This window comes from Etheostoma cragini, chromosome 8 (assembly GCF_013103735.1).
Source record: "Etheostoma cragini isolate CJK2018 chromosome 8, CSU_Ecrag_1.0, whole genome shotgun sequence".
Lineage (NCBI taxonomy): Eukaryota > Metazoa > Chordata > Actinopteri > Perciformes > Percidae > Etheostoma > Etheostoma cragini.
In genome coordinates, this window is record NC_048414.1 from 22,142,381 (window position 1) to 22,157,837 (window position 15,457).

The 15,457-nt window shown below is 42.0% G+C and overlaps 1 protein-coding gene and 1 long non-coding RNA gene across 2 annotated transcripts in view; one reads left to right on the forward strand and one right to left on the reverse strand.

Moving 5' to 3' along the window:
- The window catches only part of LOC117949149, an 11,377-nt gene extending 4,756 nt beyond the window's left edge, over window positions 1-6,621 (reverse strand). Inside the window, exons 1-2 of the long non-coding RNA XR_004657635.1 lie at window positions 6,446-6,621; window positions 4,857-4,860 (exon numbers count right to left, since the gene is read on the reverse strand). This is a non-coding gene — a long non-coding RNA (uncharacterized LOC117949149). The remainder of the gene's footprint in view (window positions 1-4,856; window positions 4,861-6,445) is intronic.
- The window catches only part of necab2 (N-terminal EF-hand calcium binding protein 2), a 140,552-nt gene that overhangs the window by 44,480 nt on the left and 80,615 nt on the right, over window positions 1-15,457 (forward strand). The window contains exons 3-5 of the mRNA XM_034879189.1: window positions 4,613-4,721; window positions 7,706-7,731; window positions 7,958-8,055. Coding sequence (XP_034735080.1) covers window positions 4,613-4,721; window positions 7,706-7,731; window positions 7,958-8,055 — 233 coding nt within the window. The remainder of the gene's footprint in view (window positions 1-4,612; window positions 4,722-7,705; window positions 7,732-7,957; window positions 8,056-15,457) is intronic.

Sequence of the window (15,457 nt, forward strand, 5' to 3'; positions counted from 1 at the left end):
TTCCGTAATTCATCATCAAAATGCAACGGTGTAATGGAATTGGAACCTGAGGAGACAAACATAATCAGAGCTGCACTGGGCAGTGTTTGCATGTTGGAAGGCCAAAGTTTCAGCTAGAAGTAACTTTTTGCTTAAGAGGCTTATAGAGCATGTAATGGTTCACACATATCAACCATAGACTGTAAAATAAAAAAGTGGATGTAGTATCCGTGACGTCACCCATTGGTTTGTGAACTGCCATTTTACAGCCTTGAGTTTGAATCACGGGCTTTGCCATCTTGGGTATTTTTGCCAAGGCGCCACCGGAACACAGCGAAGAGGCACCCAGTGGAAAGCAGGGGCAAAAGTGTGAACATCTGCATAGGGAGGAGGTCAGGGTGCTGGATAGGTCCCGAAACACAAGACTGTCAACAAGGGGGGGGGCTGTTCATGCCGCGGAAATATTACTTAACGGGAGCGGTGTTTCCCCCATATGCATAGGTTTCTGTCCCATATGATAGGGGCCCGTTAATGAGAATAAGCTGCAGTGTAACATCACCAACTCTCACCCCCAGCTGGAAAACTAGCTGGAGTCAGATACAGTGTTAAAATAGTGCTGTGCTCATCTCTGCCCTGCTGTTTTTAGAGGACATTTTTGAGTTTGGGTCATTTCCTTTGCATCTGAATAAGTTCCTTCCGTGGGCCATTTTGGACAGTAAAATAAGGATAATTTCAGCAAATAGGGCACATCTACAGTGTTTCATTTGGCAGTGACAGGATGCTATTGGCTGTTGCATCACCTCCTCTGTTGCCAGTTTGTGAGGTTAGTGAGGAGAGGGGTTGTCAGTGTACGATATTTATAATGGGGTTTTCTTAAAGGAGTTGCAGGGGGAGTTGTTGACTGGAGGACCAGAACTTAGATAATGTGAAGCAGCTGAATTGCTCTATAGATGCTGTTTGGTAGCCGACTGTGATGCCCGGCTGTCCTTTTTGGTGAATAAAAGAGAATGAACCAATGGAGAACAAGCAAGTAGCACTTGTGTGAGAGGTCATTACGCAACAATAAAATACACACATTTGACTATTTGACAGTGGTAAATAAGCTGTAGTGTAATTTGAGAGTATTTAATGCTTTAGAAAACGGGGTTAGCTAACAATCTGCTTTGCTTGCTTGTGTGTGTGTGTGTGTGTGTGCGTGTGTGCGTGCGTGCGTGCGGTGCTACATTTCTGGTGTGTTACCGGAGAATTCCTAAGAGGGTCTAAACTGGCTAGCTGGCTGCATACAGTAAATTGGGTCACTGCTGAATTAAACACCAGTGCTTCTGCTTCAGTGCTGCTTCACTGCTGTGCCAGAGAAGGGCAGGTTAGAAATAGTCATGGCCTTAGAGTCTGAATAAACAGTCAAGACTTGGCAGACTGGGAGAGTTGGACTGGTGCTGTGAACACAAGAAGTGGCATTTCAGAAGACCGCCTCAAACAAACATGCCTTCTGTCGAGGAAAGGTTACGCCAAGCATTCTTACCCGGCATCATTGGGTGCCGCAGAAATCAACATGGCACAACATCGAAGAACAAGAAGAGAAGAATGATAAAATATTTGGGCAGACTAATAAGGAGAGTGCCGGGTATGAAGTGAGGTACAGAGGATGGTGCAAAAAAAGAGTTTGGCTGGCTATGGTTGTGGAGTTCCTGCAAGTTATTGTTCACAGGTTGTTAGTCTGTTTCAAAAAGCATCTGAAGCCTTTGGTCCTAAGTGGTCAAACCTGGAGCCGAGCCAGAGAGAGGCGCTCGCTGTCTCCCGGCTGGATGTGCATCAGACTCACTCCTCGTGCTGAGTGGAGGAGGCCAAAATTAAAGAAAGACAGAGAGGCAAAAAAATAGCAGCAAAAGAAACACAGGTGAAAAAAAAAAGTAATACATTCTTGGTAGTAATTCATGAACTTGCCTAATCCTTAATGGAGAAACAGCAGAGGGAATAGATTTGTACAGCTTTAGTCCTCCTGTCCCTGTGGTTTCCCAGTGTTCTGCAGTGTTTCCCATAGCTCACCCTGCTTCATCCAGTCAGCCACACTCAAGGACAAACACACTTTGAGCCAGGGCAAGGGAATTAATATTTGATATCTAGCTCTGCATCATGTGGTGAGACAGAGTCAGGCGTACCGGCAAGCAGATACAGGATGGAGTCAAAGCCATGAATAGCCACTCCCTAATGCAGCACTACCACTCTAAACTCTCACTGCACTGGTTGCTTGGTTAGTTGTTTGATTGTTAAAAGAAATGCTCTGCAGAATAAAAACTGTTACTAACAATAAATTAGGTCACAGAAGGGCATCCCATGTGTTGAAATGTGGTGGCGACATAAGGCCTCAGATGAGAACAGTTCTGAATGTAATGGGGGGGGGGGGGTCGGTATGAGGTCAGAGCAGATAATAAAGGCTGGTCATGAAATAAATTTGCATTTTCATAAGGACTATGGTTAACTGCTCCTCAGATCTCTGCCGGGTAAATCCAGACAGCTACCTAGACTATCCGTCCAATCGGAGTATTCTGTTACACGACTAAAAGAACATTTGAACGTCCACACGTTCCACTAAAACAAGTTCCTTCCAGAGGCTATTTTGCAGAGGATTAGGCTTTGCACTGTTTGGGAATTTTTAGCCTTTGCTGTGAATTTATGTTAAAATGTTTGACCCATATTTATGTTTATTGTTAAGAGAAGCCCTCTAGTGGCCGTAGTGTTAATTTCGTCAGACGAGACAAGACTAAATATTTTCTTCAACAACTTTTTTTTTTCGTGACGAAGACAAGACGATGACGAGACTGCACCAATGTCCAAAAACTCAGACTAAGACTAAATTAACATGCATTATTGATGACAAAAAACAGAGACTAAATTTTTTTGCATGTTATGCAATCATCTCTACTTTTTCATCATGAGATAGAACTAGTGCAGTGCTCGTTTTTTTAGGATACAGCGCGTAGCGATGTGCCTTGGGCAAGGGGATGGAGGCTGGGAGGAAGCCCGGTTCAGCCTGCGGGAGAAGCCGCTACAACGTGTAGCAAGGAAAGGAGTATTGGCGAAGCTGCTCTTAAAAAGCTTGCAGAGTGGCTGGAGTAAAGTGCTGTAGAGCCCAGGGGCCCTGGTGCTTATCTAACATTTGTCTGTGAAACAAGGTGCTGTAGAGCCCAGGGACCCTGGTGCTTATCTAACATGTGTCTGTGAAACAAGGTGCTGTAGAGCCCAGGGGCCCTGGTGCTTATCTAACATGTGTCTGTGAAACAAGGTGCTGTAGAGCCCAGGGGCCCTGGTATTTATCTAACATGTGTCTGTGAAACAAGGTGCTGTAGAGCCCAGGGGCCCTGGTGCTTATCTAACATGTGTCTGTGTACGATTGTATTTGCCTGACGAAAGAGGCTCGATGTAAAACCAGACATGTAAAGTTGCATTCAACAAAAATCATTCAACAAGAGAAAAACTTGCTCTAGTTTTTGGGCATTTCTTTAAACCAATCACAATCATCATGTGCGGCGCTAAGCTCTGCATGGTGCCGCTGCAAAATAACCTTGGGAAGGAACTTGTTTTAGTGGAATGTGTGCGTTCAAATGTTGTTTTAGTCGTGCAACAGAAAACACAGATGTGACAGATAGTCTAGCTAGCTGTCTGGATTTACCCTGCAGAGATCTGAGGAGCAGTTCACCATAGTCCTCAGAAATCCACAACAGTTTTAAATTAAAACACAAAATTTAAAACACAAAGAAAGCGGAAGAAAACAGACACTGGCAAAAAAACATGCTTCCGGCGGAATTTTCTTCGGCATAGTAGCCATCCAGGAAGTGGAACATAATGGCTATAGACTACAGTGATGTAGTCATGGGTCCAACAGAGGTCAACCAGAAACGAGAACAGAGAAGTTTTTGGAAAGCAGAAATCAACACACCAGAGTTAGATTCTTTTTTATATTCAAAACATAATGTTTAGGGAAGAAAGTTCTGTTTTCAGTTTATATAAAAAAATAAAAAAAAGTAATAATGGAATTAAGCACTCTGGACTGTTGCAACATAGGGTTGTAGTAATCTAGTCCACATAGCAAGAGCAGAAATCCAGTATTGTTTCAAGAGCTTGATGGTTATCAATGCTTCCCAAAAGGTCTTGAAATATAACCTGCATTGTCGGCTTACCAAAGTGCACAGAGAGACAGACAGACAGACAGACAGACAGAGAGACAGACCGCAGGGATATAGCTAAAGATTTTTAGCCGACCGAGGCCCTTGCTGGATTGATTTCACAGCAGCTTGAGAAAGCACTGAAGGCTGGGATCATACTGAGCATTTGTGTGTGTTTGTAAGAGTGTAAAAATGGTACAGCAGAGCAAACCGGTATTAACTGTAATATGAGATGTAGAAGACATAAAAATAGAGGCAACTAAAGACAAACAAGTTGCATAGAAAAAAGGCTACTAATTGATTTAAAATAAAACAGACTTTGTAAGCATATGATCATATCCTCTGGCCGCTGCAGTTTTTTGCATAAGCATGTGGAGATCTTTAATGGAACTCTGTTCTTGTTGCAATGATGTTTTGTACTACAAATGATTTTACAGCTGTGTGTGTGTGTGTGTGTGTGTCTCATGCAGATGATGGGAAGCTGTCTCTGGATGAGTTCCAGGCTTTCTTCTCCGATGGCACGCTGAACGAGGAAGAGCTGGAGAAGCTGTTTCACACCATTGACTCTGATAACACCAGGTCAGCACTACTTTACCACTACTGTGTGTGTGTGTGTGTGTGTGTGTGTGTATGTGTGTGTGTGTGGGTGTGGGTGTGTGCCTACGGCATGTGAGATGGCAGTGTAGCTGCATAAAATAAATCTGCACACAGTACATTTCTGCGTGTGCTCACTTCACCTTTACTTTTTGATCACATCTCACTCATTTCAATTCAATTATAGAAAAGGAGAGAGAGAGAGTGAAAGTGTGTGTGTGTGTGTGTGTGTGTGTGTGTGTGTGTGTGTGTGTGTGTGTGTGTGTGTGTGTGTGTGTGTGTGTGTGTGTGTGTGTGTGTGTGTGTGTGTGTGTGTGTGTGTTAAAAACGTACGTCATTTACCCTACAGCCAAAAACTGTCACATCCAGTTCTGAAAGCTAATTTTATGGAGAACCGTTTGTACAAAAGTGACACTTTCAAAATGAAACTGGCAAAATGAAAAAACGATAAAGGGAGAGGAGATTATAAAAAGAAGAGTGACAACTGAGGAAAGTCATTATTTCTTCATCTTTCACCTTCTCTTTCTCTCTCTCATCATGTGCTTTTGCATTAATCATCCTCAGCAATCATACCAACTACTTCGCCCAGCAGACAGTGCCAAAACGCAGGACTGCCCATTTATTCAGAATGGCGGTAGTGCTTTTAGGCTGCCGGGGGTGGGAGGGCGGGGGTGGGTTAGCTGAAAAAAAAAAAACATGCGGCAAAAAGTCAAGACCGATGGAACTTTTGGAGAAACGCAACCCGACTTCACGTGGCAGTGGCCCATCATGCAACCATCAGACTTATCGGACTTGCCGGTCAGTTTGAGGTGTTGTGAAAGGGTCGGAAATGTCACTCCAAAAACACTTGCACGGAATCTAAGAACTGTGAAATATAAAGTCTACTTGTGCTACATCTGGGGGCCAAAGAACACAACAGGACGTCACACTAAAGGGCCGTTTAAGTGACACTCCCAGCAAATCACAGGATGCCCTTTTTGCTGTTGTGAACGCGCCCTAAATCTCCAGGACTCTCTACAGTTTGTCTACTGCTCTCAGGATGTTTTGATTGGCTCTCATTAAACCAATGTATTGGCCCTTTGTAATCAGCTAACCCAGACTGCAATCAAGTGTGATAACACAGTTGGATCTGACTAATCAAAAGACTGGCATTGTTAATTTATACAACCTCAGAGACCCGCAAGGGCCTTGAAATAAAATGATATATAAATCCTCCAGCCGGCTCGGTCATTAGAGATTTTTTCTTCTATTTTAAATCAGTGCATCGAGTGGACCACAGAGATAGCCGCGCTGTATACATTTTATTCACCGCAGTGCACGCAGTCAGAAGACTTTATTCTCATTACAGTTAAGTAGACTTGGCAGCCACATGCCTGGCCTCAGCATTATCATGTGACAGCAGATAAGGTTATTGATTGGTCAGAGTAAAAGAAGAAATGAAAGCACGAGGGTTTCCTGTTGAAGCAGTTGATGGATGGAGAGAAGGGATGGAGCGGGCAGAGACTGAGCACTGTCCTGCTTCTAGTCATTTGTCTGTTTGTCTCTGTCAGTCCCCAGTTTCCTTGGATTTCTTCTTGTTTCCTCTATCATTCTCCGTCCGTCTGCCAGTGTTGTAGTCAAGCCCACCTAAACCGAGACCAAGTCATTACCAAGATCAAAGTGCATCGAGACCAAGACGAGACTTTGAGGAGTTAAGACAGTGAAAAGACCAAGACCAGGGGGCTGTTTCACAAAAGGAGAATTTGTAAATCCAGGATAACTGATTAAGCGAGGCTTGACCCAGTCTAATCTGTGCAGCCTGGCCAAGCCTGGCTGAGGAGGAGCGACTAGGTCGAGGTAGGCTGAAGTCAGTCGGATAGAGGTGCGCTCACAGCTTTCCTTAACAGACCACGAGATTTACTGATTTACTAAAAAAAGAAGACGTGATGTGGAGGGGATTTTAAATTTTGATCCATTGGTTATCAAATTGTTTATTTTTATTTTGTCCTCTGACAATGATCTTTCAACACACAGTTAATACTTCCAATTCTTCCAAGGCCTTCCAATTCTCTATTGAATTTGCTTCCTTATTTTTCCAGTTTTTTTAAAGATAACAGAGGAAAAACTCAGTAAAACTGATACTATGCGATTGACCTGCTTCTATACAGATATGTGAACTCACCACAGACATTTGCCTTGCATGGAACCACAGTGGTGCTCTCCTGACAAGCAATAGGGGAAATGGATGTTTGGCGTTATTTTAAATGAATGAGACACAGTGACGTATAAAACTGCTATTTAGATACATTTACTTATTAATGGAAGGTGTCAGAACAGTCCACTTTAACCAACATCACTTCCTAATTATCCAACATATGGGAATAGTCCGGGTCCCAAATCACAGAACGTGAAAAAGAAAAAGAGTGGCGGGTTGGAGGAATTTGCTTTAACTCGTTATTATTAGGTTCATTTTGACACAGCTACTTATTTATAAAGATAATCAGTTGCACAATCTTTCAGAGTCTTTCTGTCTGTCCTCAGTTGTCCCATATCTCACATCACTCTTTTAGCTGGCTCCTCTTCCTTACTTCATTCATCATCATCATTCGTCATTCTTTTTCTGTCTCTCCGTCCACGCCTCTCCCTTGTTCTTTTTTTTTTCTCCTGGTAAGTCAACCAGGGAAAGTCTGCTTTACGCCAGTGAAGAACACGCTGCCATGTGAGTCCTCTCATAGTGAACTGATCATGAATGATGGCAGCAGATTGTTTTAGACTCCCCTTCAGAGAGTTGATAGATCGCTTCCTGCCTGCCAACTCCATCTGTGTGTGTGTGTGTGTATGTGTGTGTATAAGTGAGTTATTAAGACTGCATGCAAAAAGCCTTTCCTGTTTCTGACCCTGCTCTTCTTCATCCTTTTCCTTCCTTTCTTCTTACTTTCCTTCCTTCCCTCCTTTTCTCTCCCTGCTGCTCCTCTGCTATGCTGTGATAGTAATGTTGACACTAAGGAACTCTGTGGTAAGTGGACTGCCCACAAGCACACACACACACACACACACACTTCTCTTCCTTGCTTCTGCTCTCATTCTCTCTCTTATTTGTTAATAAAAAGTACATCTCAGTTGAAATTACTATGTTTTGTAATGTTTTTTTTGAGCCAGTTTCAGCTCACCCCTGCAAATACTTTTAGGACTCCAGAAGTTTGTTAAATCCTGTGCAAATTTCCCTGTATGTGTGTGTACAGACTACTTTGCCAAGCACATGGGCGACTATGAGGGAGTTCTGGCCTCGCTGGAAACACTTAACCTTTCCATCCTCAAAGCAATGGACTTCACCAAAAAGGTAAGGGTGTGTTTTTGTGTGTGTGTGTGTGTGTGTGTGTGTGTGTGTGTGTGAGAGTGAAAGAGAAAAATAGTGGAAATGATGGCTAATGACAGCTTCTCTTTTACTCTTGGCATTAAGTATCTTTTCACACCCACTGCCTCCAAAGTTCAGTCAATACATTTTCTGAAGACCTAAGTGACTGTTGCACAAAGTTGGCTAACGTTAGTGACCATAAATGTCTCATTTTGTGTATGAGACATTTACAGAACATAACATGCTAGCCATGGCCTGCTATGCCTTATGGTAGTGTTCCCCTGGTATAGTGTATGTTACCATAGCACAGGACCTTATATTATAATCTATATTTTTCAAATCAAATGACAATGTGAAAACAATGTGAAAGGGGTTGGTTTAAGATGCATTAAGGGCATCGTAGCAGGATCCGTTGCCAACGTGGGTTACCCTCAGCACAGAACACAGCAGAAAGACATACCGGCCAAGAGTATTTATTTTCTCTGACTGTTCACACCAAATGGCCTGGAAATCCAGACCCAAATCTGAAGGATTAAAGGGTCTGGCATCGAGTAAGCGTGCATTTGAAAGTCACACTGCACACAATTGGATAACACTACGACCAATAACAACAACACACAGGGTGACGTATCCAGAGCCCCATGTGCTTAGCTACTAGAGGAGCCAACAGGTAGATTTAACTGTTGTCATCTGTTTAGCTTGATTGGTGCAAATTAAAATTGTGCTCGCGCAAGAACTTTGGATTTCCAGAGTACACACCTAAAACATCTTTACAACTACAATCTGTGCGACTCCGACGGCCCGGCTACGACTCAATGATTTAACAAAACAATCAATCAGTCCAGTCCTTTCTCCGTGGTGTGTGGCAGCATATAAAGGGAGAACTTTAATTAGCACAACAACGAACAGCTGTGACAATCAACTCACCTGGCACTGCCCACCTGCTCTATCCCCACACCTCTCTCCACTGCCGCTGATTGCAGACCGCGGCCACCTCCACGGCATATAAATGATTTTGCTTGTGTTTACATCACATACAGAGTTAAATGAGCATTGGGACAGTTACCCTGAAGCTATTCAGTTCTTTAATTGGAAGTTAGTTCATTTTTGATAAAATGAATGGCTTAAAACACAACTTAATGTCATTTTTACTGGCGAGAAGTATGTTATTGCAATAACCTGATGTTGAACCGAATTTCAGCAGAAATCTCAGTTTAACCCCAGTGTCCTCACAACCATGTGTATCTTCTGCAACAGTTATACAGATGTGCAAGCAGTGTGTCCACATTTGACCCTCCAAACATACAGCAATTCTCATAAATCAAGTGTAATAGTGTTTTTTTAAATAATAAATACTTATTATTATTACTACACACACATGCTCATTACCTATACATGCACTAAATGGAGAGATGTCAGAGTGAGGGGGCTGATTACTCCTGGAGTAAATATATTACAGTAACCAATGCATACCTGAATAAGGCCGTTATTTAAGAATATAGATTGTTTGAATGTATATGCCTTAAAGGGTAATTACCATTTCTTTCAACCTGAAACCTTTTTTCCTATGTTTTGTGTCTAATGGACTGATGGGAACAACAATCTTTGACATTGGTCCAGTATTAAACAATTTACAATGTAAGTTAATAGGGCAATGATGTCCAGCTTGTATTTGGGCTACGAAATTGCATCGCTAAACCCAATAGACTCCATGTAAATTAACAGTAAATTTAGCATCTTAAAATATATCACAACTATCACAACTCTAGTTTTGGTAGAAATAATAACATAATTTACTGATTTATAAATGAAAATATGTTTATCTAGCTGTAATTTTAAATGGAATCTGCTGGGTTTAGCGCTGGCAACTTGCGAGCTGTTTATGGTAAAAAGAAAGGTCTTAAAAACGTTTTAAAGGTCTATCTCTGAAGGGATCCTTTCCATAATGTTGTCAGACACTTAGCATATTAATCTGAGCCTGTCAGTGGCAATACAAGCACTTTTGTAAAGGTAAATACATGCTGGACATTATTGCCCCATTATCTTACATTGTAGCTTTTTTTGCCGCTGCCGACTGCAGCAGTGTCGTTTAATACTGGACCAATGTTAAAGATTGTTGTTACCATCAGTCACTTACACACAAAAATATAGTTGGAAAAAAGCAGTAGTTCCCCTTTAACCCTCTGTATATTCCTCAACCCTTAGACAAAGATGATTCTGGCATGCTCTGAAAAAGGTTTATCCCAAGAGCTGTAATCCATGCGGATAACCAGAGAGATTGTGATGTCTGAGTCTCTGCCTGTGTCAGCGTCCCTCATCATCCTTCACTTTGTGCTCCCAGAGGGACAACCAACACACTAATAATTCATGCAAATCTGGTATTTCCACACACTTAATGCATAATTCATTATTTTGATTGCCAAGGTATCAGTTAGTGGATTAACTGCTCGTCTTTGGGGGCTCTTGATATTCAGCAAATGAGCTGATCATAAAGTAATTAGTGATGATTAATAAACTCACCTCTGACCTCACATCAGATCAGCCCAGCTATGAATTGTAATTATCCTGCCAATACACAAAGAAAGGAACAGAGTTAATTCAAAAACGTAATTATCTTAAGATACTAGGATTGAGATGGGTAAACATTATGATCCGCTTTGTGTCTGTTGTATTCATTGTATCCTCATTTTATTGACTTATAACACTGGAAAGTTGTAACAAGTTTGAAACCAACCCAATATGCCCCTGTTTTGGGGTGCCAGATTGGTTATACACCTAAATTCTAAACTGTCAGATAAACAACAGTGGAAAAAGTTTTACTCTTTGCCATAAATAATAAAATTGGTATTTGATACTGAGCCATTGTTAACAGTAGTCACACCTGTACCTTTCCTGCTATGGCAGGCCAAATTTTCTGCAGTGAAAAAGGTGTGTGCTTCAGCCTTACTAAAATAACAGGTGTGTTGCTCACTTAACTCATCTGATTAAGTTGTTTAGAAATATGTTTTACCCTGTAAGCTTATTCTTCTCTGCATGCTTTGTTTTTCTTTTCTTTTATTCAATTTGAAGACATCATTGGAGCCTTGTGATCTTGAGTCTGAGTATTTGAGGCTTAAATTAACAGAAGTGAAAGTTGTGAAAGGTAGAATTATGAGTCACACCAATTAACTGAAGTTGGGCCAAAAACAGGCAAGAAACCTACAACTGTGTTGAGGTTTGTTAACTTTATTCGCTTTCTCAACATATTTTATTTTCACTCTAAAACAAAACTTACAATGTTAACTTTGTACAATAGCTCATGTCACCATGAAATCTCCTCCAGAGTATGTGCAGGTTACTATGGTGACAGTTGCCATGGAGGCAGAATACTTTGGGGACAGTTGTCTTGGCGACAGGTTGAATTGATATCTACACTGAGCCAGCTTGTTAAGAGATGGCTGGGCTATCTATCGGCTGTTTGCAAGCAGATCCCACGCATGTCGTCATCCAGCTTCACACGCAGGACACACTGTGGGCTTCACTCGGCAGTTCCACACTTTACTGTACTTCCTCTGGAAACACTTGTTTCCATGAGCAAGTCCTCATTGTTGTGAACAAGCTCAAAGATGAGAGCAATCAACCACTATGAGCAGGGAAGAAAAGTTGAAGAGGAAACTTTAGAAAAGGAAAAGGCTGATAATTGTTTGTCCGAGAAGGATTTGGAGAAAGCCCCCCACACGTGTTAACTACAGCAGCCTCTTACTCGCATTCCCACATGAGACCTCTGAATGTCATGGTTTAGACAGCTTTAGAGATATAATCCACAGGGATGGAGCAAATGTGTTGAAATGCGTCAAATCCATTGTTGTTTCGGCTTGCTCTTTGCTTGAACGTTTTATGGCACCATCAGAATCAAAAGTGGTTCCAGAAAGCAATTTTAATTGGCTTTCCAGCAGGTAGAGATGAAATAACGGCCCCTCCCATGAGGACTGTGTGTGTGTGTGTGTGTGTGTGTGTGTGTGTGTGTGTGTGTTTGGGTGGTGATGACAGCTGAAGCAGGTGACAAAAGAGTTCTGTCTTTACTGAATAAATGCTTTTTAATGAGCCGCTCTCATTAGCACTCTTTATTCTTTCAAGCTTTCACTGGCCGAGCCGCCATACTCGTTGAAAATTTTACACACGCACACACACACAAACACACACACACACACACACACACACACACACACACACACACACCATCAGGCTCACAGATACCCAATTACTCTCAGAGTAAAATCTTGCTAGGCCTGTCTTTTAAAAAACTCTGTTACGGAAATAGTTTTTTGGCGGCGAGTGACCTTTCATGTGATTGTCAGCTGCTTCTCATTTGACTCGTCCTCCCCATCTCCTTTTCCTCTAGCCTCTCTTTTCTCTCATCTTCTCCTTCTTTCATCTCCGCTCTATTGTCTTCTTCCACCCCCCTTCCCAAGCCATCACTGCCTCACCCTTCTCGTCCTCTTCACCCTCTCTTTTCTTCATGAAGATTAAGGCGAATCGGATCAAGGGGCAGGGCAAGGGGGTTGGCTCTGTACACATTGACGTGCCAATGGAATGAGGATAGCAAGAAGGGAGGAAGATTGATGGAGAGGATCCAGAAGAGAAGAAAGTAAGATGAGAAGGGGATGGGTGAGGCAAAGGGGGTGTGGCGAGAGGTTTGCAGGCAGCGATGAAGATGGCGGTGAATAAAAGGATGGGACAGAAGTCTATGAAGCATCTCAGCTGGCTCAGTCAGAGGGTATGATATGATTCTTTGTGGAGCATTCATCACTTATTCATTAGGATTTAATGGGCTTTCAGACTGTACAAAGTAGTAGGCCTACGGTATGTTGGAAATGCAATGGTGGAGTGTGGCACCGTTAAAGCTGAGGCTTGGTTCTCGAACATCTATCCTTGTGACGGCTAGATTTATTTTTAAACCCTTAGTGCCAAAACTGACAAAAGGCAGTAAAAGGTTATCAGACGAGTCAGAACCATAAATGAATTCATGAAAAGACAGTGTTAATTTAATCAATTGGGAAATTAATTGTAATGCTTATACTTAGAAAAAGCACCCCCTTCTCCCTGACCTGGACATACAGAACACACCAAACTGATTTTCATATAGGTTAAGGAAATCTGGAAATGTGGTATGGAAATGTGAAATGTTGCACAGGGATAATGTGGAATAAATAAATGATTCAGATGTGTGCTCAGACCAACATTGAAACATGTCTTAATTCATATTAAGTTAATTTAGCTCAGGTGAAATATTATCAGAAGACTTGATTACATGCTTTTGCTGTCGAATGATATTTTGATAATGTACTCCAGAATGTGACGGCCCTTCATAAATTACATACATGGCGGGTTTAATGATTACAAATGGCTGAATGTTACTTCAGTGTACAGATAGCAGTGTGTACTCCTGAGTGTGTGTGTTTGCGTAGCGTGTGTGTAGTTAGACACAACCTGGTGCCGGGAATTCTGTCCGGGCACTGCAATCATGGCACCTCTGAGACAAACACACAATTATGTTATATGCACATGTATCACTAAGTGTCGACCCTGATAGCAAGTGCATCCCTTAGAGGAGGTAATAAAGGAAGAAAAAATAAATTAAAGCTATACTGTGTAGTTTCTGTTGGCCCCATTATGGAAGTCTAAGTAATGACAACAACACTAGGCTGTATCCACATGACAGAAGCTTTCGGTGATCGCGCACCACACCTACCCCTCCCCCACCCAGTGGCTTGTACTTTAGTCGGGCGGTTTACGTAACACATTTGAAATGAGTGACGTAATTGGTCGCATTTGAAGCAGGAAGTTATACATCCGATCACAGTAATTATGTTAACACACAAATCCGACAATACACAGGCAATTTAGTGATAACTCTGAATTTGTGGTCTTGACCGGTCTTGAAATAAAATCCGAAGACCGACTAAAAATGTGGTCAATTCAGAGACAAGACAGAGACCTTTAAAAAGTGGTCTTGAGGCCTCAAGACCTCAATGTGGTATGTTCCGAAAATGAGATCAGTGTACTGTAATGCAGCCTTTAAACTAGCAAAAGACAACACTTGTCATATCATACTACTATATTCAATATTTAAGACAATATCGAGCCTCATATATTTCTGACATAATAGAGATTCAATGCCCAGTCCTAGACATAACCACTTTCATCTCTATCAGTGAAACCGGTCTTTACTGTAACAGTACATCCACTCCCTCCTCTCTCTCTATCCTACATTAGCATTGCAGAGAGAGTCAATCATCTCCTCACCAGGGGAGCAGCCAGCATGTTGCAAACCTGTCTGTCCCCTGTTTAAGAGACGAATGTGGACAATGTGAACATCCAACCCACTAGGGCTTGTATGTGATTGACTGACTGACTGCATCCTCAGTGTCTTCCACAACTGGTTATGTTGTGGGCATGAATCATTTGTGCGTGAGTGTGTATGTGACAGTGAGAGGGTGAACTGGCAACTGGAGGGTGAACTGGCAAAAGTGTCTGTTGTGTACTGTAGTGTATTGTTGTGTTGTTGTGTTGTGTGTGTTACTGATGAGGTTACACCCAAAGCATGAATAATGCAGACTGTAGGGGTGATAAAGGGTGTGTGTGTGTGTGGGGGGGGGGGGGGGGAAGAGAAAAACAGAGAGAGAGGGGAAATGGATGGGTAATTGGGTAAAAGGTGAGCGGAGATATATAAACTAAGGGATTTAATATGGAGCTGAAGGATTGAGAAAGTAAAACAAAAAGAAACCGAAAGCTTACCAAGACCAGAACGTATGGAGACTTGAGGGGTTGAGGAAGAGACAAGTCCAAGACCAGACCGAACAAAAGACAAACAACTGAAACTAGAGTCCTTAAACATCTAGTATTCACAGCTGGCTAAAACAGAGTAAAAGCCAGAGTAAAACCCGGGCTGATTCCAAGACCAGACCGAGACCTTCAAAAAGTGGATTCGGAGAGGATCCGGTTTATTTTTATTTGTATACTGTCAAAAAGAAGCACAGTAATAACAATTAAATTTTTTAAAATTAAGCTTCAAAATAAAAAAATATTTGAAACTACAACAGGCTTCACGTGGGATTCATTAAATGTTCGTATAACACCGGTCAGAGCGTAGGAATGTACGTACATTGATAAATGCAGCGGCTGGAAAGTAATCCGGCTAAGAAGCGATACTTTTCAGAGGTGGGAACGCGATCTCAGGTTCATTTGCACTAACGTGAGTACTATTTGGCAGCCTACAAACTGATATTAAAGGCTTTATAAAGAGTGCGGCATGGAAAAAGATCACTGACGCAGTCAACAGTGTTGCTGTAGTAAATCAGACTCCAGCTGAAGTCTTTTTTACTTTTTACATCCTTAACATATGTAT